The sequence below is a fragment of the Grampus griseus genome (assembly GCF_964374135.1).
Source record: "Grampus griseus genome assembly, chromosome: 16".
Classification (NCBI taxonomy): domain Eukaryota; kingdom Metazoa; phylum Chordata; class Mammalia; order Artiodactyla; family Delphinidae; genus Grampus; species Grampus griseus.
In genome coordinates this window covers 6,669,479-6,696,547 of record NC_139010.1, presented here as the reverse complement: position 1 = coordinate 6,696,547, position 27,069 = coordinate 6,669,479, and the positions used below count along the sequence as shown (strand labels likewise).

Below are 27,069 nucleotides of genomic sequence, written 5' to 3'. Positions count from 1 at the left end.
TCCCTCCCTCCCTCCCCTGAAGGGGTTTCCTAAGGCCAGCAGTGCTGCTTGGACGCAAAGCTGCAGAGGTTGGGGAAACATGTGAGCTACTGAATTTTGCTGTCTGCGGACTTCATGCTTCCGCTCCCCCGCTTGGGGGTCAGGTGGATGATGGAGCCTAACAGAGATTATGCCCCAAAGAAGGAAGACCACACATCACGAGCCACAGATGAGCCTTCTCCAACATGCAGGCTGCGCTCGGTCCTAACAGCAGAGAGAGGCTGAGTCAGGCATTTGCCGTGGTTTTGCCCAAATCCAGAGACCGCTTGTGTCTGTCGGGTCAGCATTCAGACTCCTGCAGGAACCTGAAATCAGGCACCTCGGCAACCTCTGACCTTGGTGCTCTGGATTTCCCGTCCCAGCTAAAGGGAGGAAGAGAAGGGGAGCTGGGGGGTGCTGCCTAGCAAAGGGCCCCTCTGCCCACTCACCTCCGTCGCCTAAGCCCTGCTCACGTTCATCCCGTGTGCATTACTTTCTGTCTTCTCGCCTGGCCAGAATGCCTTTTAGAATCGGAGAAGGCGTCAGGGAAGGGTTGGATTCTCTGGGAGCACGAGCCACTGCCTTCTTTGCATCAAACGCCGCCCCTGCCCCTCCCGTCACTCTCCGTTTGCATACAGGATGCAAGCTGTGTTCCCGGACCCATCTCAGCCCCGGTGGCACCAGCCACTTCCCTTTTCCTGTGATAACGCAAGTGGAGTGGGGTTGCAAGGGGCTTGTCCGTAGATGCTACCGTCTGTTCCTGATGTGTCCACAGCAGACTTGGATTTTTCTTTTTCTCTGTCACATGTTTACTTCTCCAGGCTGGATGCTAGCCTTCTTGAAGGATGAACTCATTCAAAAACTGTGAGATGGCTTTCAATAAATCTGTAACTCAGAATCATAAAGCCCGAAGGTGGCATTTTCCCCATTTGGATTCATAAGTGGAATGTCTGATGAAGGAGGACACATGGGTTATTTTTGAAGACATCACAGATGCCCACTGTCTGGGTACCCAGGATTATGTATACGTGTGTGTGTGTGTGTGTGTGTGTGTGTGTGTGTGTGTGAACAATTTTACATCATAAGTACTTTCCATAAGTACCTTGTTGCCTTAGCTCATGACACACTCTGTCTGAGGCCCTGGAGGAGGACGTGCCCTGATCTCTCCGAGCAGCATCAGCCCAGCCTGGCCTCCAGGAAGCCTAAAGAAACCACGATGCTTTTGTGTGCATCTCTCAGAAAGGATGGCGCTGGCTGTCATTCTTTCACACCAAGGAGATTCTGTTCTAGTACATTCTGCTAGCATGCTCCTCTTCTCACGTCCCTCTTCCCTCCACTGACTCTCAAGAGAGAACATTTTAAAACATCTCCAGTGGGTTCTGTGCATTAAATCTAGCAGGGGGCTTCCCTGGTGGCGCAGTGGTTAGGAGTCCGCCTGCCGATGCGGGGGACACGGGTTCGTGCCCCGGTCCGGGAGGATCCCACGTGCCGTGGAGCGGCTGGGCCCGTGAGCCATGGCCGCTGAGCCTGCGCGTCCGGAGCCATTGCTCCGCAACGGGAGAGGCCACAACAGTGAGAGGCCCCCGTACAGCAAAAAAAAAAAAAAAAAGAAAGTCTAGCAGGAAAAACAAATGATACCACCTGTGGGGATCTCATGTCTCATACCTCCCTGATGTTGATTTACTCTATGAAGTATCGTTGGAAAAGTCTTTCTGGCTTTGGAATGGCTATAAGGGCTCAAAATTTTGCTTTCTCTTGGCAGAGTATAATATACTATATGGTGACGTCCCCCAAACTGTTTTCCTGGATCAAAAACGAATCCCTTCTCAAGTCCCTGCAGCCCTTTGCCAAGTGGCATTACATTGAGCGCGACCTTGCAATGTTCAACATGAACATCGATGACGACTATGTCCCGTGTCTCCAGGGGATCACTCGAGCCAGCTACTGCAACGTGTATCTGGAGTGGATTCAGTACTGTGCACGGAAGAGGCAAGAGGTAGGCAGGGGAGGTGGGGCTGAGGAGTCGAGTGTGAGTTTAAAAAGGAAGGAGCCATGTAAAGACCATCTCTTTCTTTTCTTTTTTTAAAGTTTAATTTAATTTATTTTTTACACGGCAGGTTCTTATTAGTTATCCATTGTATACATATTAGTGCATACATGTTAATCCCAGTCTCCCAGTTCATCCCACCACCTCCCGCTGCCGCTTTCCCCCCTTGGTGTCCATACGTTTGTTCTCTACATCTGTGTCTCAATTTCTGCCCTGCAAACGGGTTCATCTGTACCATTTTTCTAGATTCCACATATATGCGTTAATATACGATATTTGTTTTTCTCTTTCTGACTTACTTCACTGTGTATGACAGTCTCTAGATCCATCCACGTCTCTACAAATGACCCAGTTTCGTTCCTTTTTATGGCTGAGTAATATTCCATTGTATATATGTGCCACATCTTCTTCATCCATTCGTCTGTCGATGGGCATTTAGGTTGCTTCCATGTCTTGGCTATTGTAAACAGTGCTGCAATGAACATTGGGGTGCATGTGTCTTTTTGAATTATGGTTTTCTCTGGGTATATGCCCAGTAGTGGGATTGCTGGGTCATATGGTAGTTCTATTTTTAGTTCTTTAAGGAACCTCCATACTCTTTTCCATAGTGGCTGTATCAATTTACATTCCCACCAACAGTGCAAGAAGGTTCCCTTTTCTCCACACCCTCTCCAGCATTTGTTGTTTGTAGATTTTCTGATGATGCCCATTCTAACTGGTGTGAGGTGATACCTCACTGTAGTTTAAATTTGCATTTCTCTAATAATCTCTTTCTTATACTATAGACTATAATGAAATAGATGCAAGGAAGGATACTAGTATTTGCTTTTTTTAATATATATAAATTTATTTATTTTATTTATTTTTGGCTGCATTGGGTCTTCGTTGCTGCGTGTGGACTTTCTCTAGTTTTGGCGAGCGGGGGCTACTCTTTGTTGCAGTGCGCAGGCTTCTCATTGCGGTGGCCTCTCTTGTGGAGCATGGGCTCTAGGTGCGCAGGCTTCAGTAGTTGTGGCACGCAGGCTCACTAGTTGTGGCACACGGGCTCTAGAGCACAGGCTCAGTAGTTGTGGCACATGGGCTCTAGAGCGCAGGCTCAGTAGTTGTGGCGCACGGGCTTAGTTGCTCCGCGACATGGGGGATCTTCCCGGACCAGGGCTTGAACCCGTGTCGCCTGCATTGGCAGGTGGATTCTTAACCACTGCGCCACCAGGGAAGTCCCAGGACACTAGTATTTGGATAAGTGTTTGTTTAACAATTAAGCCAAATGAAATGGAAGAATTCATATACCACGTCTCCAGTGAAGGGGCCTTGAAGGTACGTTTTCCTCTTTACTGTGTTCAGCGTCAGTGCAGTGTTAAGCCTCCTTCACGGTTTCAAAACTCTGGACAATTCTTTGTTTAGAGTTACTTTTTGAGATTTCCGTACAGAGTATATCTGTGCTGAAATGCAGAGGATTTGCTGAACGTGTTGAATCGTGGACCAGCACACTCTGTTTAGCAATCAGACAGTCCAAGCTACTCCCGTAGGTTTGTGTGTGTGTGTGTGTGCGCACATCGTTGCTCACGTGCTGAGGACACTTCTGGGGATGAAAGCAGCCTCTTAGAAATGAAACCAAGGACAATGACATCTTAGAAAGGAAGACAAGGAAGCAGACAAGGAGGAGAAAGGGGAGGTAGGCAAGTGGAGGGGGTCGGTCACCTCTGCTTCTCTGGATTTGGAAAGCTTCTCGCAATGTGTTTTTGAAGGAAGTGGTAGATCCAGTTGAAATGGCCTTCTCAGCAGCTGATGGGGTGTGTCGTGTGACCTGTAGAGGGTAAACCAAAGTATGACACTAGCCCAGGTCCTTGACCTTTGCATGAGTGATGGAAAACAGGTGGGAGAAAGAGTAGGTGGCAGAGTCTGCTTCCTCCAGATGCAGCCAGAAGAATGTGTGTTGAGATCCTAACCCACGCTGAGCCTCTCCTGGTGGCTGAAATGGTCAAAGAATCTACTGATTTTCCTGGCTATCCCCACAATGGCGGCACTCCTCTTTGCTCAGCTGGCTCATAAAAATGAAATTATTTATCTTTTCTTGCAAAAGAGACTTTAAGTTTAAATTCCTTCTGCATCTCCCCATGCCCCTCTTTTTAAGCTATGAATGACCCCCCTTCATTTAATTGTTGGAGTTATGGTCAGCTCCGTGGGCTTCTTGTTGTGGAGGTAACAGAAAACCCTCATTTGCACTTGATCCCCATACTTCTCTCCCTGCTGGTGTGCCTGTGCCCTGCATTGGACACGGTTAAGGTGGGCATTGGACAGGGTTAAGATGGGCGTTGAATAGGGTTAAGGTGGGCATTGAATAGGGTTAAGATGGGCGTTGAATAGGGTTAAGATGGACGTTGCACAGGGTTAAAGTGGGCGTTGAATAGGGTTAAGGTGGGCATTGAATAGGGTTAAGATGGGCTTGGACAGGGTTAAGGTGGGCATTGGACAGGGTTAAGGTGGGCATTGAATAGGGTTAAGATGGGCTTGGACAGGGTTAAGGTGGGCTTGCACAGGGTTAAGGTGGGTGTTGCACAGGGTTAAGGTGGGTGTTGCACAGGGTCAGGTGATGGTTCATTTGACTGCAAGCTCTCACCATCTTCCTGACCTCGAGGTACCATATCCACAATTCCAGGGAAGCAGTCCAGCCAGCCTCGTGTTAGTCCCTTTACTTTCCTAAGGTAGTTTCCCCATTGAAATTTTTCTTTTTCTTTTTTTTTTTTTTTTTTTGTGGTACGCGGGCCTCTCACTGTTGTGGCCTGTCCCGCTGCGGAGCACAGGCTCCGGACGCGCAGGCTCAGCGGCCATGGCTCACGGGCCCAGCCACTCCGCAGCATGTGGGATCTTCCCGGACCGGGGCACGAACCCGCATCCCCCCAATCGGCAGGCGGACTCTCAACCACTGCGCCACCAGGGAAGCCCCCCATTTAAATTTTTTTTCCACGTCCAACCTCAAGAGAAACTCAGGAAGCAGAGTTTCCCATCTGTCAGGTCACTTTAATGGGGCCCGGGTGACCACCGTGGGTGACACAGGGAAAGCCTCTGCATTTATAGTTGTCTGTTGGTCCAGAACCCACGTGAAAGCTGAATTAACATCCTTGTTCTTCCAGCCCTCGAAGCACCTGGACAGTGACGAGGACTCTCCTCTGGTGACTTTGTCGTTCGCACTCTGCATCCTGGGCAGGAGAGCTCTGGGGACTGCGGCTCACAACATGGCCCTCAGGTACCTGGGGAAGCAGTTGTCACAGACACCAGTTGGCATTTTATACGTTGGGCAGATTTTTGTCCATCGTTTTCTTTATTTTAAAGTAGACTGCTCCTACTTCTTCCGGAGTGTTTTCTCCCTAATAAATCACGTTGGGCCTCTGAGAAGACTTTTTTTTTCTTCACAAAAGAAAATTGTCACTTCTGTGCTTTAACGCCAGCCCCTGCCCCGCACTGACTCTGTGGGGCTTTGATGACTGGATACTGCTTCTCCTGTTTTTTTTCAAACTCTCTTTCTGCAAGTTTCTCTTCTTAAAGAACAAAACAATTTTGTGTTTAGCCTTAAACTCTCTCCTGGCCCCTTCCACCCTCCTTCACCCTCGGTCCCTGAGGTCTTGCCTTCACACACAAGCCCCTGAACTGGCATCGCAGATGGAGCTGTGCTCTTTGCCCCGACCTCCTCCTTCTCCAGGGAAACCGCCCTTGTGAATTTCACAGTCACCTGCTCATGGCCCCGGCTGGTGGCCGTGTCACACGCTGCCCCTTTGGTAGTTAGCACTGTGCACCAGATGTTCTAGATTCTGCCTGTCCGTCAGAGGCCTCTTGATTGGCGCACATGAAAATCTCCCAAGGGGCTTGTACATATCCCGATGCCCAGGCCTTAGCCCAGGACAGAGCGATTACATCCCGGCCCCTGCGGGTGGACCACGCGTCGGGACTTTTTTAGGGCTCCCCGGGTGCATCGACGTGCAGCCGAGGCTGAGAATCATACAGACCCAGGGAGCTGAAAAAGAAAGAGCTTCTAGGTAGTGGTTTCTCCTTCACTTGGACTTTCTTCAAGATGTCTGTGTTGTATCGTTGATCCGGTGCTCTGCAAAGCGGTCCTTCTGATACCCTACTTGAGTGTGTGTGGGGGTTATTAGGTGGGATGACAGGCTGCTTAAGGGCAAAAGCCACATGTGTGCTTGTTTAACAGCCGTCACAGTGCCTGGCCTTTGGGTGAACAAGTCCAGGGAGACTTGTCAAAGGTGTTTCCGAATGCCCTTCCTGCAGGGGATGGCTCTGAGTCATTCCTGTTGGCGAGCCCTGGACAGGCGTCCTCCGTGACGTGTGTGCATTGGTAAGGGGTGACGTGATGTGGTTGGCAGTCCCTCCATCCCCCTCTGGAGGCTATAGCCTTGAGTCACTAAGAGGAAAAGGTGAGAACCAAGGTGGTTGGAATTCGTGACAGCTAGTCTTTCAACACCCACATCCCAGAACTTTATGGTTTTCTTCATAGATGAGAAATGCTCACCAGTTAAAGTATTGTGTTGATCTGTGTTCTAGGAAATACTCCGGGGAGGAGCTGACCTGCTTCTAGCCCCTCTCTTCCCTCCTACCTGACTCAGCCTCATACTAGACCCAGGCAGTTCCCTCTGTGGTCATCTGGGACTGAATCTGATGATTGAAAGTCTAGCAGAAGCCTCCTTCGTGGGCTTTGTGAAACAGTCCCCTATAATTCTGTACATAGGGAATACTCTTTGAGAAGGGCCTCAGAAGATTCTGGACTCTACATCACAAAATGAGTCTTCAGATATTCACAGCATCCAAGCACATGATCTTTTGTTGGATCAATGGGAAGATTTTTCTTTTTTTTTTTTTTTTAATAAATTTCAAATTTTCTTTACAAACTGCAAAAAAATGCTTCAACGATTTCACTCTTTCCATTCCCGTACAACATATTTTCAGATTTCTTCAATCTTGTTCTTTGTGTTACTTGTTCCAATATTCCTGATCCAGCTGTATCTAACTTGGTCGGTTTTATTTATTTTTTCCTTGAATAAGCGCCATGCCTAGCAGCTGCTTTGGTCAGCCTTGTTTTGATGGGATTTTTTTTTTGTTTCAAACAGCTTCTCATACTCCAAGTCGGCTCTGCTTTTTGCCAACATAGTGACGAGATAAATCTGGGAATGATACTCTTGCTAGTCTAGGGAAAGATTTGATTATCTGGGACTGAGTCACTTCACTGAGCAGTCCTGTACCGTATTTCAAGGTGCACTTGTTTTTATGGTGGGCCTGCTACTCCTCATTTTCTCCTCAGGTGAAATTTAGACTCATATCTTATAAAAAACCTCATTTGGAATTTTGATTTAGAATATATTAAATTCACAGATTAATTTGGGGAAAGAACGGACATCAGTCAATAATATGGTGTATCTTCGTAATCATTCCGTTTTTTAAATGTCTTTCCATAATAGTTTTATCACTTTTTTGGAGATTTGTAATCCCTAATGGGCTTGTCTCTAGGTATTTTATAGCTTTATTGTGATCATGAATAAAATCCTTTTTTTCCTGTCACCTTTTCTAATTGGCTACTGCTGGTATACAGGAAGGTTACAGTAAGTCCCCTACATACGAACCTTCAAGTTTCAAACTTTCAAAGATGCGAACGTGCGTTTGCATGCCCAATCATGTAAGTTAGTTCACGTGTCTGGCGTACATTGTTACACGCATGCATCCTCTACAAGTGGTTGTGCTTTTGTGTACTTTACTGTACTGTGTTTGTTTTTCATGTATTATTTATGTGGAAAGTATTATAAACCGATTACAATACAGTACCATATAGCCGATTGTGTTAGTTGGGTACCTAGGCTAATTTGTTGGGCTTACGAACCAATTGGACTTAACGAATGTGCTCTTGGAATGGAACTCGTTTGTATGTAGGGGACTTAGTGTATTTAGTTTTTTATACCGATTTCATCCTGGGCACCTCTACTGAACTCTGTTATAAACATTATTTCAATTAGTTCTATTTGATTTTCTGCTGAAAAGACATATCTGCAAATAATGACAATTTTGCCTTTTTCTTTCCTGTATTTATACCTCAGTTCTTTTTCCTGTTCCGTTGGCTCTGACCTCCAGTTGGAGGTGGGCGTCTGTGTTAGTTTCCAATTGCTGCTATAACAACTTACCACAAAGTCGGTGGCTTACAGCAGCATACATTAGTTGTCTTACAGCTCTGGAGATCAAAAGTAGAAAACGGGTTTCACTAGGCTAAAATCAAGGTGTCTACATTCCTTCTGGAGGCTCTGAGGGGAGAATCCATCCCCTGTCCTAGAGGCCGCCTGCATCGCAGCGACCCCTTCCTCCATCTTCCCAGCCAAACGTGTAGCCTTTTCCAGTCTCTCTCTGACAAGCTCTACCTCACCCGCTTCCTTCTTTTACTTACGAGGATCCTTTTGCTTACATTGGGCCCTCCCAGATAATCCAGGAAAATGTCCACATCTCAAAATGCTCAATTTAATCACATCTGCAAAATTCCTTGTGCCCTGTAAGGTAACATAACCACGGGTTCCAGAGATTAGGACATGGACGTGTTGGGGGCCATCGTTCGGTCTAACACAGCATCCTCACGTTAATCCAGACATTAATGGGGAACAAGTGTCATATTTTAGCGTTAAAAAATAAGGTTTGTTTTAGGATTCTATTAGACCATTTTCATCGTCAGGAGTGTCCTCCTCTTCCTAGATTGCTAAAGCTTTCATCAGGAAACGATGCTGAATTCTTTCAAAGTTTGAGGGCTCACATTCAGATGAAATTCTTCTTAAATCTATTAACGTACTAGGTTATACGAATAGATTTCTTCAGTAAAACATCCTTACAATTCTGAGATAAGCTCTTCTTGGTCACGATACATTCTATCTATGCAATGATGGATTCACTTTGCTAATATTTTATTCATGTTCAAAGTAGGAGTGGCTTATGATCTGTGTGTGTGTGTGCGCGCGCGTGCGTGTGCGTGTACACGTGTGCGCACATGCGCTTTATCCTCGTATAATTTTAACTCAGGAGCATGCCCTTAAGTGTACTTTCTGAGACCTAACAAGTCATTCTCACATATTTAGTATTAAAGACTAACAGATGATTTTTGAACCCTTACTCCACAGATAAGTCTTATATAGCAGCCTAGCGTAAGTCACAAGCTCTGCTTCATTTGATGGGTTTCTTGGGGAAATATTTTGTCTTCACAGCAGTGACATAGCTTTGATAGGCTATCCTCAAGGAAGAAAAATACACGCCTGAAAAATTAGAGAGGATGAGCAAATTGAGAATCAGCTTACATGATAAGCTGAACGCAAGTGAGCAAAGGAGTACAAGTACGTAAAATGTCTTCAAATAAGACGTCCATATGTTACGGAGATAGGATGAGTTAATAGGGTTGTGACAAGCAAACCCTGATGATGGTTTTAATTTGGAGTTTGGGGCCTATCCCCTTCGTAGAACTGTGTCTCCTACTGAACAAGAGCACACAAATATAAAGGCATGTTTAGGAGGAAATCAAGATAGTTTCACTGACCACAGGGGCTAAAAGATGGCTTAGTGACTGTCTTCAGGTACATGAGAGGTGATGAGTAGATCCTAGCTGATGGTCCATTTATAGAGATAAAAGGTGAGAAGGTGGCTGTCTCCACAGCAGCAACATGTTTGCTTGAAGAAGAAATTTTACTGACTCTTGGAGTAACGAGGCTTCTAAGAGAATAGAACATGTCAAGATAAATGTAAGCTTGAAAAATGACAAACAGTCCAGCCCTAGATGTCCTGTGCTGGAGGCTGAGAGCCCTTACAGATGACCTTGTGGCAGGGGGTCACTGTCCTAGTCTGGGGTCACATCTACCATGTCCACCCTGCTCTCACCCACAGCGGACTGAGGAAAATCGCGTTCTTCAGGAATCCCGGACATAATCTCAGTTTCCCTGCCGACCTTCTACTGGAGACGAGACCCCAGACTAGGGCCAGACGTCATAGTGAATCCTCTTGCAGACAAGACTGAGGTCTGCCTGACAGACTGGGGTAGGAAACTCAGAAATCAGGATCTAGAAGAGAAATAAAGTAAACATGACACACGGTCCTGAACCAGAGATTAAAATCAAGTCGTCCAGCTCAGGTCAAGATGGTGGTGTAGGAAGATTCTGAGGTCACCTGTTCTCACGATCACACCAAACCTACCACGTCACATAGAACAACAGTCCCTGAGAAGACTAGCAGGACAGATTTTCTGCAACTAAGGATATCAGAAAAGGCCAGATCGAGAAGGGTAGGAGGGGCGGAGACACGGTCCAGTCAGAACCTGCACCTCCAGTATGACGACCCACAAGTGGGAGGGAAGTCACCACCGAGGGGGTCCCCCCTGAGGAGCGAGGGGTCTGAGGCCCACATTGGGCTCCCCAGCTGGGGGACCTGAAGCAGAAAAACAAGCCCCATAAAATCTGGCTTTGAAACCAGTGGGGCTCACGTCCAGGAGAGCCCGAGGGCTGTGGGAAACCGAGACTCAGCTCTGAAGAGCTTGTGCCCAAACTCACCTGTTCCGAGCGCTAGCACGCTGGATTGAAAGGCACCTGGATTGTACAAGGAGGTACATCGATTAATCTTAAGGCACTTGACGGAGGGGCAGGGATCTGGCGGGACTTTCTCAAGGGACAGAAGCGCTGGCAGGCGCCTTTTTTTCTTTTAAAAATATTTACTTATTTATTATGGCTGCACCAGGTCTTAGCTGCGGCGTGCGGAATCTTAGTTCCCCAGCCAGGGATCGAACCCGGGCCGCTGGCACTGGGAGCACGGAGTCTTACCCACTGGACCACCAGGGAAGTCCCCAGGTGCCTTTTCTCCCCTCTCTTTCCACGTCGCTGGCCAGGTGCTGGTGGGCATCATTTCTGTCCCTCTCCATCACCCAGCTAACACCGTGCACCCTGCCCTGGACCAGCCTTGCCCAACCTGCCCAGGCTCCCTGAAATGTCTGGGTGTTCTGGTCCCCAGAATCACCCCTGGCGCCTCAGGATCGCCCGAGCAGCTGAGTCAGAATATAGGCCCCAGGCCCCAGCATTAGACTTGTTTCCACCTGAATCCTCAGGTTCACTGACACTGCACCCAAGATAATGACGCATTGTCCAAAACTTAAAATCCCTATCTTGAAGGCTACTATTTTTTTCTGAGAGAGCAGGGTTTCTCAGCAGTGGCACTATTCACACTTTAGGCTGTGTGGTTCTTTGTTGGGGGGGACTGTCCTGGACGTTGCTGCCTGGCCTCTACCCACTGGGGGCCAGGAGCATCACCCTCTTCAGCTGTGACGTCCAAAATATGTCTCCAGATATTGTCAGATGTCCCCCGGGGGCCAAAATGTCCTTGGGCCAAGAACCAGTGAGAGGGTGCAGGTGGAAACTGGGCTGAGTTGGTCAGTGATTTTGAACAAAAGTAGGGCTTCGAGGGGCTTAAGGAGCATCTGGCCTGCACAGAGCTCTGAGGACTCCTCTGTGGATAAAGAAAGGTGCGATACAAGGAGTGAAAACAACCTTTGCTTCAACTGGCCGTCCTCAAGCTGTCGTTGCCGTGAAAGGTGATGGGTGAGAATGCTGAACTGGGCGGGACCCGTTAAAGCATAAGCCTTAGGCTAACCTGGGGCTGGAGTTTCCGCTGGCACTGCAGGCAACAGCCGGAGCCTCCAGCTGGAACGTGGCCATTTCCACGAAGGCTGTGAGTGACTGTGCTCCAGTACTGGTGGCTCCAGCCTCCCATCTGTGCAGCACCAGGGGTTATGTCATCGTAGAACAGGAAGCGGGGTCAGAACCAGAAAGAATAGGAGGCGGTACAAGCAGAGTGTCGCGAAGACCCGGCTTGGTGGTCGTTGGTGTCTGCTGGGGGTGCAGAGTCACTCTGAGGTGGAGGCTGGATCATCCTTTCCGACACACGCGTGAGCACACACACGTGCACCCATGTAAATGCACACATGTACACACACGCACACACAAATGTGCACCCATGCTCAGGCACACACACAAATGTGCACCTATGTACATGCACAATATACATGCATGCACACATACGCACACGCACACACAGATGTGCACCTATGCTCGTGTACACACATACACACACACATACACACATGCACACACAGTTATGAAGGCGACGTATGATTCAAGTCCTGACTCCGTGGAACGTGGGTTGAGTGCAGCAGAAGAGGTACAGAAGGCCCTTTATAGTTTGTCGCCAAGCAGTCCTCAGCGCAGGGACAGTCTCTACATCCACAGGTAGAGAGCCAGACCGCAGCACCGAGATAAGCCCGGTCTTACATGGCACTGCACACGTGCTAGAAACTTAGTAAATAAAGGCAGCGCTAGGGGGCCGGGCGGTGGCTGTTTTAGTCCCCACGAAGGCCAACCTTGATCGACTCAGATGTAACCCTGTTTCCCCGCTCCAGCTGTTGGCCTGGGGGTGGGAGCCTGTCATCTCTCAGTAGAGTTTTAACAAGACCAAGCCCGATAATTCTCCAAGTCAGCAAATGTGCTGCAGGCGGCCTGGAGACCTGTGCTCTCCCCGCCAAAGCCTCCCAGCTCGTCACATCTCTGCTTTCCTCCTCCTCATCCTCCCGAGATTAAAAGGCAGGTAATGAGACACCCTCACTTTTAGGATGCCTGTACCTTTAAGGTGCTAGGGGTAATGCCATCCATCTAGTGGAATTCTACCCGAGGCTTTGTTTTCTACATGGAGACTCATTTAAAAAAAACTTTTTTTTTTAAATTGAAATATAGTTGATTTCCAATGTTGTGTTCATTTCTGCTGTACAGCAAAGTGCTTCAGTTATGCACACATATACATCCTTTTTCATATTCTTTTCCATGATGGTTCATCACAGGATATTGAATATAGTTCCCTGTGCTCTACAGTAGGACCTTGTTGTTTATCCATCCTATAGATAATAGTTTGCATCTGCTAATCCCAGACTCCCAGTCCTTCCCTCCCCCTCCCCCTCCCCCTTGGCCACCAGCGGTCTGTTCTCTGTGCCCGTGATTCTGTTTCTGTGTCATAGATACGTTCATTTGTGCACTGAGGCTCATTTTAATGGAAGAGCAGTAAGCGTCACGAAGTGTCATTTTCCTCTGAAAATAGAAAGGGCCGGTAAAGCATCTACCACTGGGGCCCTGGGGTGGGCTCACACTCACTCAGGGAGGTCCCGTGGGAGGGCCTTTTCCCGACCGGGCAGTCGGGCCTATGGCTGCTTTCACACGGCACCGAGCAAAGGATGGGCTGACTCTCCGGGTCTCCTCTTCCATCTGCCCATGTCGCTCTGGGCATCTGCGCAGGTCCCTCTATCTCCCTCTGCCACTGTCCCCAGCCCCACATCAAGAGGAGTGACTTCTCTACGCCTGTGTGCAAGCAGCGAGGCATGCTTCTAATCCTTTCCAGAAAAGAAACCCACCCACGTTTAACCCCCTCTTTTCAGGACTTCACCCCTATCTGATGACAGGGGCATTTGGGACCATTTTCAGTGACAGCAGTTAGCACCGTTTCAAAGCTTCCCTCCCTGCATCTGCACTGCTCCAGCCTGGCTCTGCGGTCCACCCCTCCCCTCCCAGGACCGCAGGCAGCTCCAGGAAGTCTCTGTTCCGTGTCCGGGGAGCCTGTTCAGGAGGGCTGCCTCCTGGACTCTTTCTGGAAGGTTCTGGGCTCCTCGAGGCCACAGCATCTGCCCCACCTGCCTAGACCCTGGCTGCTCCCGTTTCCCACGGCCTGCTCTGACTCCAAGCCCCGGCATCCCTCTCAAGGGAGTTCTGGAAGGAGGTTGATGATGCTGGGGTGTTTCGCAACGACGTGCTCCAGCAGCCAACAGTGGAGCTATTTCCCTGACGTGTGGGTCTGGCGTGCTGCATGGGATCCAAAGTCTTGCTGGGCGAGCCAGCTCATTAGATCCTTCTCAGTTCCATCCTCGGAGCGTGTCTTCCGCACACACTTCCCTGCTCGCTCTGTCCCAGTTCAACCCCGTCGGGGATGCTGTTCCTCGTACAGCTGCCCACACTCCCGCTCAGGGATGTCAGAGGCCAGGGTGTTTAGAGGACGCTGGGACTGAGTGTATCACTGGAACTCGAGGCGACGAATGAGGGAAGCACCATTCTTTCCCTCCTCATAATACAGGGTGAGTCGCTTTCCCAGACCCACTCCCTGCGTTGATCCAAAAGGTAAAGGCCCCAGACCGTGAAAGATGTCCCTCGGGCACCTCTCTGCTCTCCACCCAGGCGATGCTTAATTACATGCAGGAAATGGAAGCAAAGCCCAAAAGCCTAGAAACATAAAAACCTGGACAGCCCGAGAAATCCTTCCGTCATTCATTTTAATCCCCTCTATCGTGCCTCATCCTCTAGTCATTAAAAAAAAGGTGGGGTTGGGAGCTGGAGGTTCTCTGAGAATCTAAATGGCCAATTTGAGATTGGATTTGGTGTCATTTTCTCTCCATATGGTGGGAGAATCCAATTTTTATTATGAGTGACATAGTCCGAAAGCGCTATCCAGAAACACAGAGACGACCAGTGGAAGGGCCTGGGTTCTTGCCCTGGCCTCCCTGCCTCCCTCCCAAGAAGTGGAGGCCCCAGGGCTCCTGGACCAGACGGCCCCTTGTCTCAGCACTCACTCTGCCTGTGGACATAGCAGGCCAGCTCTGACCAGGACCTCCACCATCACACTCAGGGACCCAGAGCATCAGTGGCTATCCCTGAAGGTGACCATTGCAGCAGTTGTCACAAGGGTCCGAATACGGCCTGCAGTGTCAGGTGTTCGCTGGGACCTCTGCTGGATCAGCCTAAAGACAGTAAAATCCTTCCTGAGGTGACACAAGGGAGACTCAGGCCAGCTCAGGGTGACAGGAGCCTGAACACCTTTGCTCCGTATGAACGGACAAACTCGACTTTGTTTCGCAGCCTGGATTCTTTCCTGTACGGCCTCCACACCCTCTTCAAAGGTGACTTCAGAATAACAGCCCAGGATGAGTGGGTGTTTGCAGACATCGACCTGCTGCACAAAGTTGTTGCCCCAGCTCTCAGGATGTCCCTGAAGCTGCATCAGGTAAACATTCCTTTTTTTAAAAAAAGTATAAGCCTGAAACATCAGGGGGAAAAAATGACCTTTCAAAAACGCAGTCCCCTTCCTCGGCATGACATTGATGAGTGGGCTTCTGGTTTAGTAACTAAGCGTTGAGGCATCGCAGATTCTTGACGGTGTCCGTGACAGTGTGTCCTCAAGACCCCTAGGAGGTGGCGATCTCCCACTAGGATGGAAGAGGGGACTTGGCCAGAGAAAATGACATCAGAAGTGCCCACGCTGTCTCAAAAAGTCATAGGCACCTAAGCCACAAGCTCCTTGCCTAGCACGGCCCCGAGGCCAAGGGTGCTGGGTTGGCAAGGTGTCCTCCATCCACTCAGGGCCACTGTGAGACGTGCAGGTGGGCTTGGCCTTGCACCCACCCGGGGCCAGCTCTCTGGTCCTCCTGACCCAAAGCTGGACTTCCTTCCCCAGGACCAGTTCACTTGCCCCGACGAGTACGAGGACCCCGTGGTCCTCTACGAGGCCATACAGTCCTTTGAGAAGAAAGTGGTCATCTGCCATGAGGGCGACCCGGCCTGGAGGGGCGCCGTGCTGGCCAACAAGGAGGAGCTGCTGACCCTGCGGCACGTGGTAGACGAGGGCACGGACGAGTACAAGGTCATCATGCTGCACAGGAGCTTCCTGAGCTTCAAGGTGATCAAGGTACGGGGCCCCTCCTTCCCAGCTGGCCCGAGCCTCCCAGCTGGGGGGCATGTGAGAAGAAATAGGATGGATTGGCACTGATGCCCTCGCCCTGGGCCAGCGTCCTCTGTCTAGACCCACGGTCCCAGGGTTGGGGGGGCAGCATTGCCCAGCATGCAGGGCACCCCCGGGGCAGGCGGTGCATCTCCTCCAGGGCCCTTTCCCACCCAGAGAGCCGGTGCCCAGGTGACAGCTTTGGCAAGAAGTCCTGGTAGGCTAGACACACATGTCGCTGAGGGTCAGGATCTAGCTTATTCTTTTTTTTTAATTAATTAATTTATTTATTTTTGGCTGCATTGGGTCTTTGTTGCACGCAGGCTTTCTCTAGCTGCGGCGAGCGGGGGCTACTCTTCGTTGCGGTGCACAGGCTTCTCATTCTCTTGTTGCGGAGCATGGGCTCTAGGCACGTGGACTTCAGTAATTGTGGCACGTGGGCTCAGTAGTTGTGGCTCGCGGGCTCTAGAGAGCAGGCTCAATAGTTGTGGCGCACGGGCTTAGTTGCTCCACGGCATGTGGGATCTTCCCGGACCAGGGCTCGAACCCGCGTCCCCTGCACTGGCAGGCGGATTCTTAACCACTGTGCCGCCAGGGAAGCCCCTAGCTTATTCTTAAAGACTTTACAGTTCTCTAAAATTCCAGACCTTCCTCTCATAACCTGTTCCTGAACCCGAGAACTCCCTTCCCAGAGATTCTCTTCTTCCTATAGCTTCAAACCACCGCGCTGAAACAAAGCCTTCCTTCCTTTTAATTTGATCTCTGTGGCCCCGTGAAAGTGGCATCACATCCACCTTACGGAGCTGCCATTCGGGCTTGACTATGAAAGCTTCAGGCCAAAGTATTGCGGTCCCAGGTACTCAGACCCAGAACCAACATGCTGGCGGCCCCCGCCATCTGCTTTTCTCTCCGCATCTTCCCCGCCCTGCAGGTGAACAGAGAGTGTGTCCGTGGCCTTTGGGCGGGGCAGCAGCAAGAGCTCATCTTCCTCCGCAACTGCAATCCCGAGCGCGGCAGCATTCAGAACCACAAGCAGGTCCTCCGGAACCTGATCAGTTCCTCCTGCGACCAGCCCCTGGGCTACCCCATGTATGTCTCCCCGCTCACCACCTCCTACCTAGGGACCCACAGGCAGCTGAAGAACGTCTGGAGCGGACCCGTCACCTTGGACAGCGTCAGGGCGTGGTTCCGAGCCAAGTGGTTAAGGTGGGTCTTGACAACAAAGGCCATTATTTACCCGGATGCTGGATGGGGCGGGGCTGCGACTCCAGGGCTTCTGGTTGGAATGTCACTGTCCAGGGCTCTTTCCTCCTGAGATGAAAACTGCCGTGCCCAAGTGCGCCGCAGCGCATCCTTTGTTTCATCAGATGAGTCTGTCTCCCTCCCCCTTGCATCCACGGGCTGAGACTTGGGCTTGAGTCCTTGCAGTACTGCCGAGGTCATGGGTCTTTGGGAGTGGCTGTTACACATCTGTCTCAAAGAACGGGGCTTGAAATCCCTCCTCCCACCCGGCACTCATCTCTCATCCCGTTAAGTCTTCTCACCCCGTTGTAACGGTGTCCCTGGTGAGTTGGAACGAATTCTAAGATGTTCTGTCTGAATCTGGCAGAGCTCCATGTCAGGCCCCAGAGCTGAGGGTTCCTGTGGCTGGTGGGACCTGCGGCTTCTTCATCCGGGCGTGGTGTATTCGTTTATCAGACTCTGAGGTTTGGGGAACGGAAGCCCCTCTCTCCACCGATGTCCCAGGTGTGCTGCTCACCTGTAGAGTCCGGTCTGCCACCCTGATTTGGACACGAATGTGATGGGGCGTTTGGGACAATCAGAAATGTTTTGGTGAGACCCTTGAAGCGTTTCTCCCTCTCACAGGGTGCGGAAGGACTGCGATGCCGCCGGCCAGCCCGCCGCTGGCAACAGCCAGGATGCCGACGGCGGGGGCGCCCCGCCCGTAAGCGGCAGCAGCGCCCCCAGTGGTGAGAGTCGGGAGAGCAGCTCGGAACAGCCCAGAAAGGATGGGACCCGCCACCGGTCACCCCCTGAAGGGACAAGGACGACAGGTGGGTGCAGCGGGGGCTTCGTGTTACTGATAAGGCTCCTGTCGTCCCACTGGCCAACACTGTGGGTTGTGTTGTCGTTCTAACCTCTGAGAGCTCCTTTTTGCAGGAAAAATCAGTGTTGGGACAAAAGATGCCCCAAATATCCACGACTCTTATAGGTTCTACTCAGAAAACAACTCTCCATGTGTTAGATTCAGCATTTAACCTTTATCCATCTGTCTATCCATCACCTCAGCCAGCCAGCCAGCCAGCCATGTGTCTGTCCGTTGGCCCAGCGGTCACTCCCTTCCACCCCGTCTCTCACTCATTCAGTGCCTATTGGCTCACGTGCCTTTGTGTCGGGCTGTGTTGTAGCTCTTGATCTATGATGGTGCCTCTGTCTTTCTGTGAGTTGAGCCGCCGTCTGCAAGTCTGTGGCGAGGGAGCCAGGCTCCTGCTCTCCGTTGCCCACTGTCTACAGCTCTCCCCTTCCTGCACTTACACCTGACATTTCAGAGCATAAGAAAAGAGGGAAGGGTGCTTCCCTGGTGGCGCAGTGGTTGAGAGTCCGCCTGCCGATGCAGGGGACGCGGGTTCGTGCCCCGGTCCGGGAAGATCCCACGTGCCGCGGAGCGGCTGGGCCCATGAGCCGTGGCCACTGAGCCTGCGCGTCCGGACCCTGTGCTCCGCGGCGGGAGAGGCCGCAGTGGTGGGAGGCCCGCGTACCACAAAAAAAGAAAAGAGGGAAGAAGGGTGGCAGCAGGTGTGGATGGCGGGGGTGGCTTTGTTCAAGTTTGGGCTGAGTTTAAAGTTTAAAAGCAGTTAGGCTCAACCAGATGGATGAAGTCCCAAAACCCCAGTCCACTGGGAGGAGGGGGCTGCTTAGAAAAGATGACCCCGAGGGCCCGCAGAGGACGCACCCGGGTGGATGCGGGAGAGACAGATGCTTGGCCCTGGTTCCTGCTGGCACACTGGCACTCAGCTTTGCCCTTCAGAACCTGTTAGTGGCTTCGCCTTTTGGCCTCAGTGCTTTTACCATCCAGAAGGGTTCATTAAGTGCCTTTTTGTGTGTGTTCCCCTGCCAGCTCTGCACCGAATGAGTAATGAGGAACGGTCCCTGTCTCCTGGAAGTAAGGCTGAGGATTTCACTGAAATAGTGAGGATTTATACAAAGATGGGCAAGATGGTAGATAGATCGGGAGACAGAGAGGCAGACAGATGATGGGTAGAAGACAGATGATGGATGATAGATGGATGGATACATGATAGATAGAGATGAATCAATAGATGATAGCTAGGTAATAGAAGATAGATGAGAGATGGAAGGAAGGGAGGGAGAGGTAGATAGGTAGGTAGATGGGCAAAGTGATTGCCATTAGCTGCTTAGGGGGAAGAAGGCCGCCTTCCCCGCCCCGTGCCGTCTGCCCCAACCCCAAGCAGAGCGGTCGCCCAGCCAGAGGCCTCCAGTGTTGGGCTCTCAGGCCAGGAGTTTCTCATTGCTTAGTTAACAGTTGTTATCGCATGAGAATTTTAAGTTTCAAAATCACATAAAGGGATCTTCCAGGTGGGAAAATGCAAGGTGGGTTCCAAATGGAGAAATTCCTCAGCGCTTGGCACGTCTAACCAGGTGACCTGTGGGAACCACAGGGAGGCTGGAGTCTGGGGGTTTCTGGCTGGCGGGGCCGCAGGCTTTTAAAGAGCCGAAGATGGGCGTGCTGGACGGGCTCTGACTCAGTGAGCTGCCTCTTCCCTTTCGTAGAAGTGAAGCTGTGCCGGCGCTTGGGGCTAGCGCTGCTTCCTGTCCTAAAATCCAGGCCCCATAGGTTGTGAACACCCCCCCATTCACCGCCGGAGCCTGAGGCTGGGAGCAGTCACAGGTTTTCGTGGCAGATGTCGGAGCTGCATCTTCCAGAGCCCAAACCAGCTGTGCATTTTCCATCGTTGCTTTTTTTTTTTTTTTTTTTTGCGGTACGCGGGCCTCTCACCATCGTGGCCTCTCCCGTTGCGGAGCACAGGCTCCGGACGCGCAGGCTCAGCGGCCATGGCTCACGGGCCCAGCCGCCCCACGGCACGTGGGATCTTCCCGGACCGGGGCAAGAACCCGCGTCCCCTGCATCGGCAGGTGGACTCTCAACCACTGCGCCACCAGGGAAGTCCTCCATCATTGCTTCTTAAAATCGCTTCTCCCAAGGCCACCAAGAGTGACCACCTTTCAGACCATCTGGCTTCGAGTCCCAAGGGGGCCCCAGTGGGCTGAGAGAAGCTGGTGGGGCGTGAGTCCTGGAGGGGGAATGACATGACAGATGGCCCCTTCTGCCCTCCAGCCCTGCCTGAAGCCTCACCATCCCCCTGCCTCAGTGGCTGCCCGGGGCGAGGCTTTCCTGAAACTCACCAGGGGGCATCACAGCTGGTGGCATAAGCCAGACACCCATTCTGCGGGGCTGGACAGGGATGGAGTCCAAACTTGCCTTCAAAAGGATGAAACACCATGAGACAGTTGGCTTGAAACCAGCCACTGGGACTCACAGCCACGCCTCAAGGCAGCAGGGAAATCTCGGGACGTCAGGGCACAGCAGGCCCCTGAGAGACATCTAGAAAAGCTCGAAGCTGGCATCAGAAAGGGACAACCTTACTCCCCACACCCAGGACACAGACACCTCCTCCTGCCCCTGGAAAACTGAAATGTCCCCTTTTTACTACCACTCTGGTTAAAGCCATACGGGGACATGGCCACCTTTGGCTTGGTTCACTGCACGCGCTCACTCCCTGGGGAAGTTCAAGGCCAGGACCCCTGTCCCTTCTCTCCACGTCCCTCGGCGGCAGCTAGAAACACGCCCCACCTGTGAGTAAGCACCGTGTCGGAACCCCGACGCTTGGAGAACAAAGCCCAGGAGGGGGTAAGCTTCTGGTGGGATCCCAGGCTGCATCCCTCAGCGCCCGATAAACACAGGTGCTCACACGCGTCCACGCTGCAGGCTAGAGGAGAGCTGCCCCCGCCCGGCTCAGGCCTCCACCCACAGGCCGCCGCCCCTGAGCCGGTGCAGAGTGGGGATGGGGTAGGGGGACTCCTGTGCCCTGACAGGGCCAGGCGCAAAGCTGTCAGTTACCAAAGCCCCGAGTGCAGTAGCCCTCGTGACCCCAAGGACACCGGCCCCAGAAGGAGCCGCACATGGGGAGGGGGACGGCCCTGCCCGGCGCCACCAAGGACTCTTCCCAGATGACGCAGCCAGTGGTGAGATGCCCGAAGGCCCCTGGAAGAGGGAGGGTGGCCTGGGAAGCCACCCCCCCCCCACCCGCTGCCATTCCCAGCAGGACGGCATCGCCAAAGGGGCCTCTGCTGTGCAGTTGCTGCGTTTCCTTCTAACCTCTGGCTTCTCTGGCCGCCTCCTCGCCCTCCCTCCGACTGAATCAAACCATGGTGCCCGCAGCTTCCAGAAAGCAAGCCAGGAGCCTGCTCAGCCGGTGCAGGGAAGTTAGAGGTCGGTCTCCAGTCCTGGGGGGGATATTCCTGATCCCGTATCTTTGTACTCGACCTGGAAGACTCACCTTCCCAGCTCCTGTTCCGTAGCTCGCCTCCCAGGCTACAGGGGAGGCCCAGGGCCCAGTCTGCAGGGGCACACGGGTCGGGGGGGGGGTGGGTCTCAGTGTCTAGGTCAAGGCACTTTTGAAGCTTCCCAGATGGTTCCAATGGCTAAGGTTAAGAAGCCCTTGGCCAAACCCAAACCGCCTGGGGCTGGCTCTGTTCCCAGTCAGGGGTTGAAGAAGCTCTGGGTTTCCGTGCGAGGTGAGTTTTGCAGGTTGGGTCGTTGTTTCCTGGTCAGTGTGCCGCGTGCCGAGCCTGTCGATGCGCCGATGCAGTCAGAGAGGAAGGGCGGAGGGTGGAGAGCACCGCGTGATGCCACGTAGGCAACCAGTGATGACCAGTGTGCTGTGCCCTGTGGGAGTCCCTGGGGCCGAGGTGAAGGACCTGACTTCCCGGGCAGGGCATGACAGAGAAGCCTAGCTATGCAGCAATGATTGAGCCGCTCTCAAGGGGGAATGTGAATGAAATTCTAAGAACAGACTCTTGTTTTACCCACAGTGCCCAAGGCTCAGTGCCCATAACTGGAGTCCCAACTGCTCCCTCGCTCCCTGGGTCCCTGCTTCAGTCCCCAGCCGAGTATCCCCATCCTGGCCCTTGCCAGACTCCCAGAGGACTGCAACCCCAGGTGGGCATAGTGTGTGGACGCCCAGCACCTCATGCCTGACTCGCGGGCCCTCACGCCCTACGGCCAGGAACTCACTATGCAGCCCTAAGTGCGGCCTGACAACCTGCAGACTTCTTGCTGGAAGGGGACTCAGCCCACTGGTGGAGGCTGGTGGGCTGCTTGCTGAGGAGAGCAGTTAGGAATTTGTAACTAATCTGAATCCCATATTGGACAGGAAGGCTATCTCTTCTATCCTATTTTTTTAATAGTTTAGTGTTTTATTTTGAAATTTTTTACAGAAAAACTTCAAGAATAAGGCAATGAATACCTACATACATTTCATCTAGATTCAATAGTTAACATTTGATACATATAATTTCTCTCTTCTATCCTATTCTAAGGATTTGCACCACCACCTTTCAGATTACAATCAAAGACAAAGGAATAGTGCTGGGATAATGAACAGGGGCGGGTAATTTACATGGCATTTCAACCCAGGTCCTAAGGAGGTTTTCCCTAGAAACGCTCCTAATTTGATAACGAAGTAACTGGCAAACTAAGTTAAACTACAGAATAATAAGTAGCATAGATGTATTTAGCTTGGTTTCGTACTTGTTCCATTTGCAAAATTAACTTTTAAAAAATCAAGAGCGACAAAAAAAAACAAGAAAATCTGAAGCAGTGAAATCGGGGCAGGGGTTACCCCGTCTTGCATGGAACACGGACCGTTCCCCTTTGTTACTGGAATGAGCTAAGTTCCCCCACGAAGTACGGGTGGTCTCTCCAACATCAAACTCACTGGCTTGCGGATGAATGTGGACTATTCTGGGGCAGCAATCAGCGTTACCGTATAAATCACAAGCAGATGTTTGGCCTTGCCAAGCTCTGAATAAACTAACAAATCACCATCTCTGTTCTTCATTCTGATTCGTCAGGGTCCCTTTCTCCCTCTTTCTTCCTCTATAAGAGTAACACTCAGCTCTGCAGCGGGACCGTTCAGATGGGCCCATCCCCGGGGGGAGGGGGAGCCCCATGCCGGGGAGCTGCCTGCACTCACCCGGGGAGCCTGATCCCAGTACCACTCTGTGAGCAGCATTGCGGGGGGGCACCCCGATTTCTCAGCAGACGGGCAGGAGGGAGCCAGGTGGGAGCCCCAGTGCCCTCTGGAAACGGGCCCCCACCACCACAGTGGGCACATGGCAGTAAGGTCAACGTGAGGCAGGAGGGCCCTTTCAGCCAGTCCGCCGCTGTGGGAAGGGCAGGGCTAGAGAGGACCCGGGGAATGTCCACAGTAACATCTGTGCCCTAAGGAGTTACCTCGCAAAAGACGTGTTCCCATAGACAAACGTAAATATTTCAGAATCACCGGGTGCCCGGTTAATCACTTGGGCATTTGGGGTGAGGTGACATTCCTTGGGGGTACCCACCCTGCAGCCCCCTCTATTTTTACCCATTGCATGTAACTGTACCCACTCCTGGAGACACGTCAGTAGGGCAACTGGTAGCACCGTGACGTCACCAGCTGCCCCCTTCAGAATAATATTTTATTGATGTTTATTTTTTAAACTGAAGTACAGTTGATTTACAAATGTTGTGTTAATTTCTGTACAGCAAGGTGATTCGATTAAACGTATATATACCTTCTTTTTCATATTCTTTTCCGTTACGGTTTATCATAGGCTACTGAATATAGTTCTCTGTGCTTCCCAGTAGGACCTTGTGGTTAAAATAATATTTTAGAATTAGACCCTGGTGAGTACTGAGGCTTAAGTCAAGGAACTCAGCGTTCCAGCAATTCCAGGCTCGTCACCCGCCTCGTCTCTAAAGCCGCAGAGGTAAGTCAGGCACAGGACAGGCGCTTTAAGCCCGCCTTCCTCCAGAGCTGTGCCAGGACCAAAGGCTCGGGCGGGCCGGTCCCTTGGGTCCAAAATGGCCTTATTTTTCTCTCTCTTTTTTTTTAGATTTAGGCCAGGGTGGATATATGTGTATGTATAACTGATTCACTTTGCTGCACACCTGAAACTAATACAACGTTGTAAGTCAACTAGACTCCAGTAAAAAATAAAATAAAGGCCTCGTCTCAGCAAGTCTCAGCAAGAGCTGGGCCAGGAAGGACCCCTGAGGGGAGGGACAACTGGCCAAAGGGAGCTGGGAGCCCTGACAGACGTGGGAACCCGGGCCGTGCACGCCCGAGTTGGGCCGGGGAGGGCTTCCTCTCAAAGACCTTGATCTTAAGGGAAAACTTTTCTAGAAAAAAAAGGCCACAGCATGTGGCTCAACCCGTTTTTCCTCTTTCGAAGGCAACTAGACATGATGCAAACCTGCATGCTTTCCCTTCATCACTGCTTATCAGAGGAGCCCGGGAACCCAGTCCCGAAGCAGGGACATGATGGGATTTGCCTGATGAGGCCACGTTATGGGTTTGCCCAGGACAGGGCTCCCAGGGACGAGGGACTTCGGTACGGAACCCAGGACAGGCCTGGGCAAACCGGACGGGCCCATCGCCCTGGCCTGTGGCCCACACCAACACCCCTGCCCCATCCTTCAGTTCTCAGGCCTCAGTGGAGCCCCGAGCTGGGCTCCCAACCCTCCATCCCAGCCCAGAAGGTGGGAGGCCAGCCTGGGTCCCTCGGGCCCCGCAGAGCAGCCCGCCTGCCTCAGCACGCGGACACTGACGTGGGCAGCTGCCTGCCACGGCAAGCCGGTCTGCTCTGCTGTTTTTTTTCTTTTAAATCCCCCTTTTTAGAAAGCTCTGGTTGACTAGATAAGTGACTTTTTGAATGCCCTTGCTTTTCCCTCTTTGTCTTTAATTCCCACACTTATGTGTTGTTGTTTTTATTAAATTAATTTATGGTGGGTTTACGATGTCGTGTTAATTTCAGGTGCACGGCAAAGCGATTCAGTTATCCATACAGATATATCCGTTCTTTTTCAGATTCTTTTCCCACATGGGTTATTACAGACTATTGAGTAGAGTTCCCTGTGCTCTACGGTAGGTCCTTGTCGTTTACCTATTCTGCTCTGCTTTCCTTTAAAGGCAGGAGAAAAGGCAGGACTCAGTCCGTCCAGGCCCCCAGGGTCTTAAGCCAAACGCCGCCCATCCCGCGCTCATCCGGCCCCACCGTGGACAGCCACCCGGCCTTCCTGCAGACGTCCACGTCGGTCCACGAGCTGGCCCGGCGGCTCTCGGGCAGCCGGCTGTCCCCGTGCACCTCGGCGGCATCCCTGCGCTCCCAGCCCCCGCCCGCCCCCGCTGCCGGCCACCTGAGCGTCCGCGAGCGGGCCGAGGCCCTCATCAGGTCCAGCCTGGGCTCGTCCACCAGCTCCACCCTCAGCTTCCTCTTTGGCAAGAGGAGCTTCTCGAGCGTCCTGGTCATTTCCGGGCTGTCTGCCGCCGACGGGGGTAACACCAGCGACACCCAGTCCTCCAGCAGTGTCAACATCACCCTGGGCCCCTCGGCCAGGACCACCAGCCAGCCCGCACGGGTGAGGAGCTCGGGGGGTGGGGGGCACTCCTGGCCGATGAGCCCGGTCCCCCGGGCCTGCAGGCTCCCATCACCTGCCCTGTAGGGTTCCCAGAGTAACAGACAGGCAACGAGACGGGAGCTGGACTGGCCGCGCTCGGAAGCGGACAGGATGTATGGCACGTGTACCGTAATGACGACACCCAGGCAGGCGGTGGAGGGAGCCGGTGTCAGAGTCCCCTTCGCCCTGAATCCAGGATGTCGGGGGCGGGGGGGGGGCATGTCCTCCATGGGTGCAGACAGAACCTTCTCTTTCCACGTTCCTCTGGCTGAGGGAGAGGAAAGGACACACGTCAGCACTGCAGGCAGCTCACCATCAGTTCCGAGCCACTAGATTTAACGGTGGCTCCCGAGATGGCTTTCTACTTTTACGCAGTTAAATGTTAGAGAGTTTTGAGGACTTTGCCCAAATAAACGGTTCCTTATCGAGAATCCCAAGCTGGCTGGCGCTGGATGAATAACTGGGCTTCACAAGTTAAGTACGTAAGTAAACACCCAGCCGCTCTCTTCTGTACTGTGGTAGGGAGGGAGAAATCGGAGATGTTAAGGCAAAAGCCGGCATCAGGTTGGAGACTTCCACGCTCCGTTTGAACGGTCACACGCCGTCCTGCCCGCGAAGGGGCAGAGCCGCAGGCTGCTGGCCTTCTGGTTCCGGGCGTGGCTTTTTGGAGGTGGATGATGGTGGCTCTGCCCTTACCCTCTTCCCAAAGGGAGAAGCCCTACAGGCCGGCGCCTGCCCCCGCCCGCAGGAGAAGCCATACAGTGGCACCTGCAGCCACCCTGAAACCAGGCCGGCATGCACCACCCTTAGTAGAGCCGTGGCGTTGCAGCGATGGTGCGCTAGCCTTCAGGGCAGGGTTATGAGCATCCCGGAGCCCCGGGTTACTTTAGGAGTTTAAGTTAGATAGCTAAGCATAAACAAACTTCCCTTTTTTCATTTCCTCAGTAACGGTGCACAAAGTATCGCAGCTCTCTGCCACCCCCAATGTGTGTTTAAGAGAGTCTGTGGATGCAGCTCTGGGATTCTGGCCAATTCTCTCTCCCACAGGGATGGCTGGGTCCTTGGGACCACGTGCAGCCACAATAAAAAGGCCTCGGTCATACTGTTTGGCGTCAAACCTGCAGGACTGAGCAGCTGTGCAGGACTCAATGTATATGAAGTGACATTGACCCAAACTCAGGAAATCCAGGCTCACAAGTGACCTCTTGCCCAAGGTCATGTTTTTCCAGGTTACCCGAGAAGAGGGCCCTGTGTGCAGAGGCGGCTCCCTCTGCCCGTGGCTCGGGCTGCATGCTCTGTCCTCAAAGACCCCCCCCCCCCGCTTTGGTCCTCTGTAACTGGACCTGACTTTAGACTCTGACCCCAGGTTCCTGCCACACTGCTGGCTGGTACCTACAGCCGTGGGGTGGTCATCAGGGGAAGCAATCAGCTTTGCTGAGCCATCACT

The 27,069-nt window shown here is 52.2% G+C and overlaps 1 protein-coding gene across 2 annotated transcripts in view; it reads left to right on the top strand.

Annotated features, from left to right (window-relative positions):
* Nucleotides 1-27,069, top strand: part of PCNX2 (pecanex 2) — a gene marked incomplete at its 5' end in the record, with an annotated part of 272,510 nt that overhangs the window by 244,961 nt on the left and 480 nt on the right. The window contains 7 exons of one of the 2 annotated variants that reach the window (XM_082673815.1): nt 1,781-2,014; nt 5,200-5,312; nt 15,019-15,163; nt 15,614-15,844; nt 16,809-17,083; nt 17,744-17,931; nt 25,135-25,583. In XM_082673815.1, the coding sequence (XP_082529941.1) occupies nt 1,781-2,014; nt 5,200-5,312; nt 15,019-15,163; nt 15,614-15,844; nt 16,809-17,083; nt 17,744-17,931; nt 25,135-25,583 (1,635 nt within the window). Of the gene's footprint in view, nt 1-1,780; nt 2,015-5,199; nt 5,313-15,018; nt 15,164-15,613; nt 15,845-16,808; nt 17,084-17,743; nt 17,936-25,134; nt 25,584-27,069 lie in introns of both variants that reach the window. The other variant, XM_082673816.1, reaches the window with a different exon arrangement.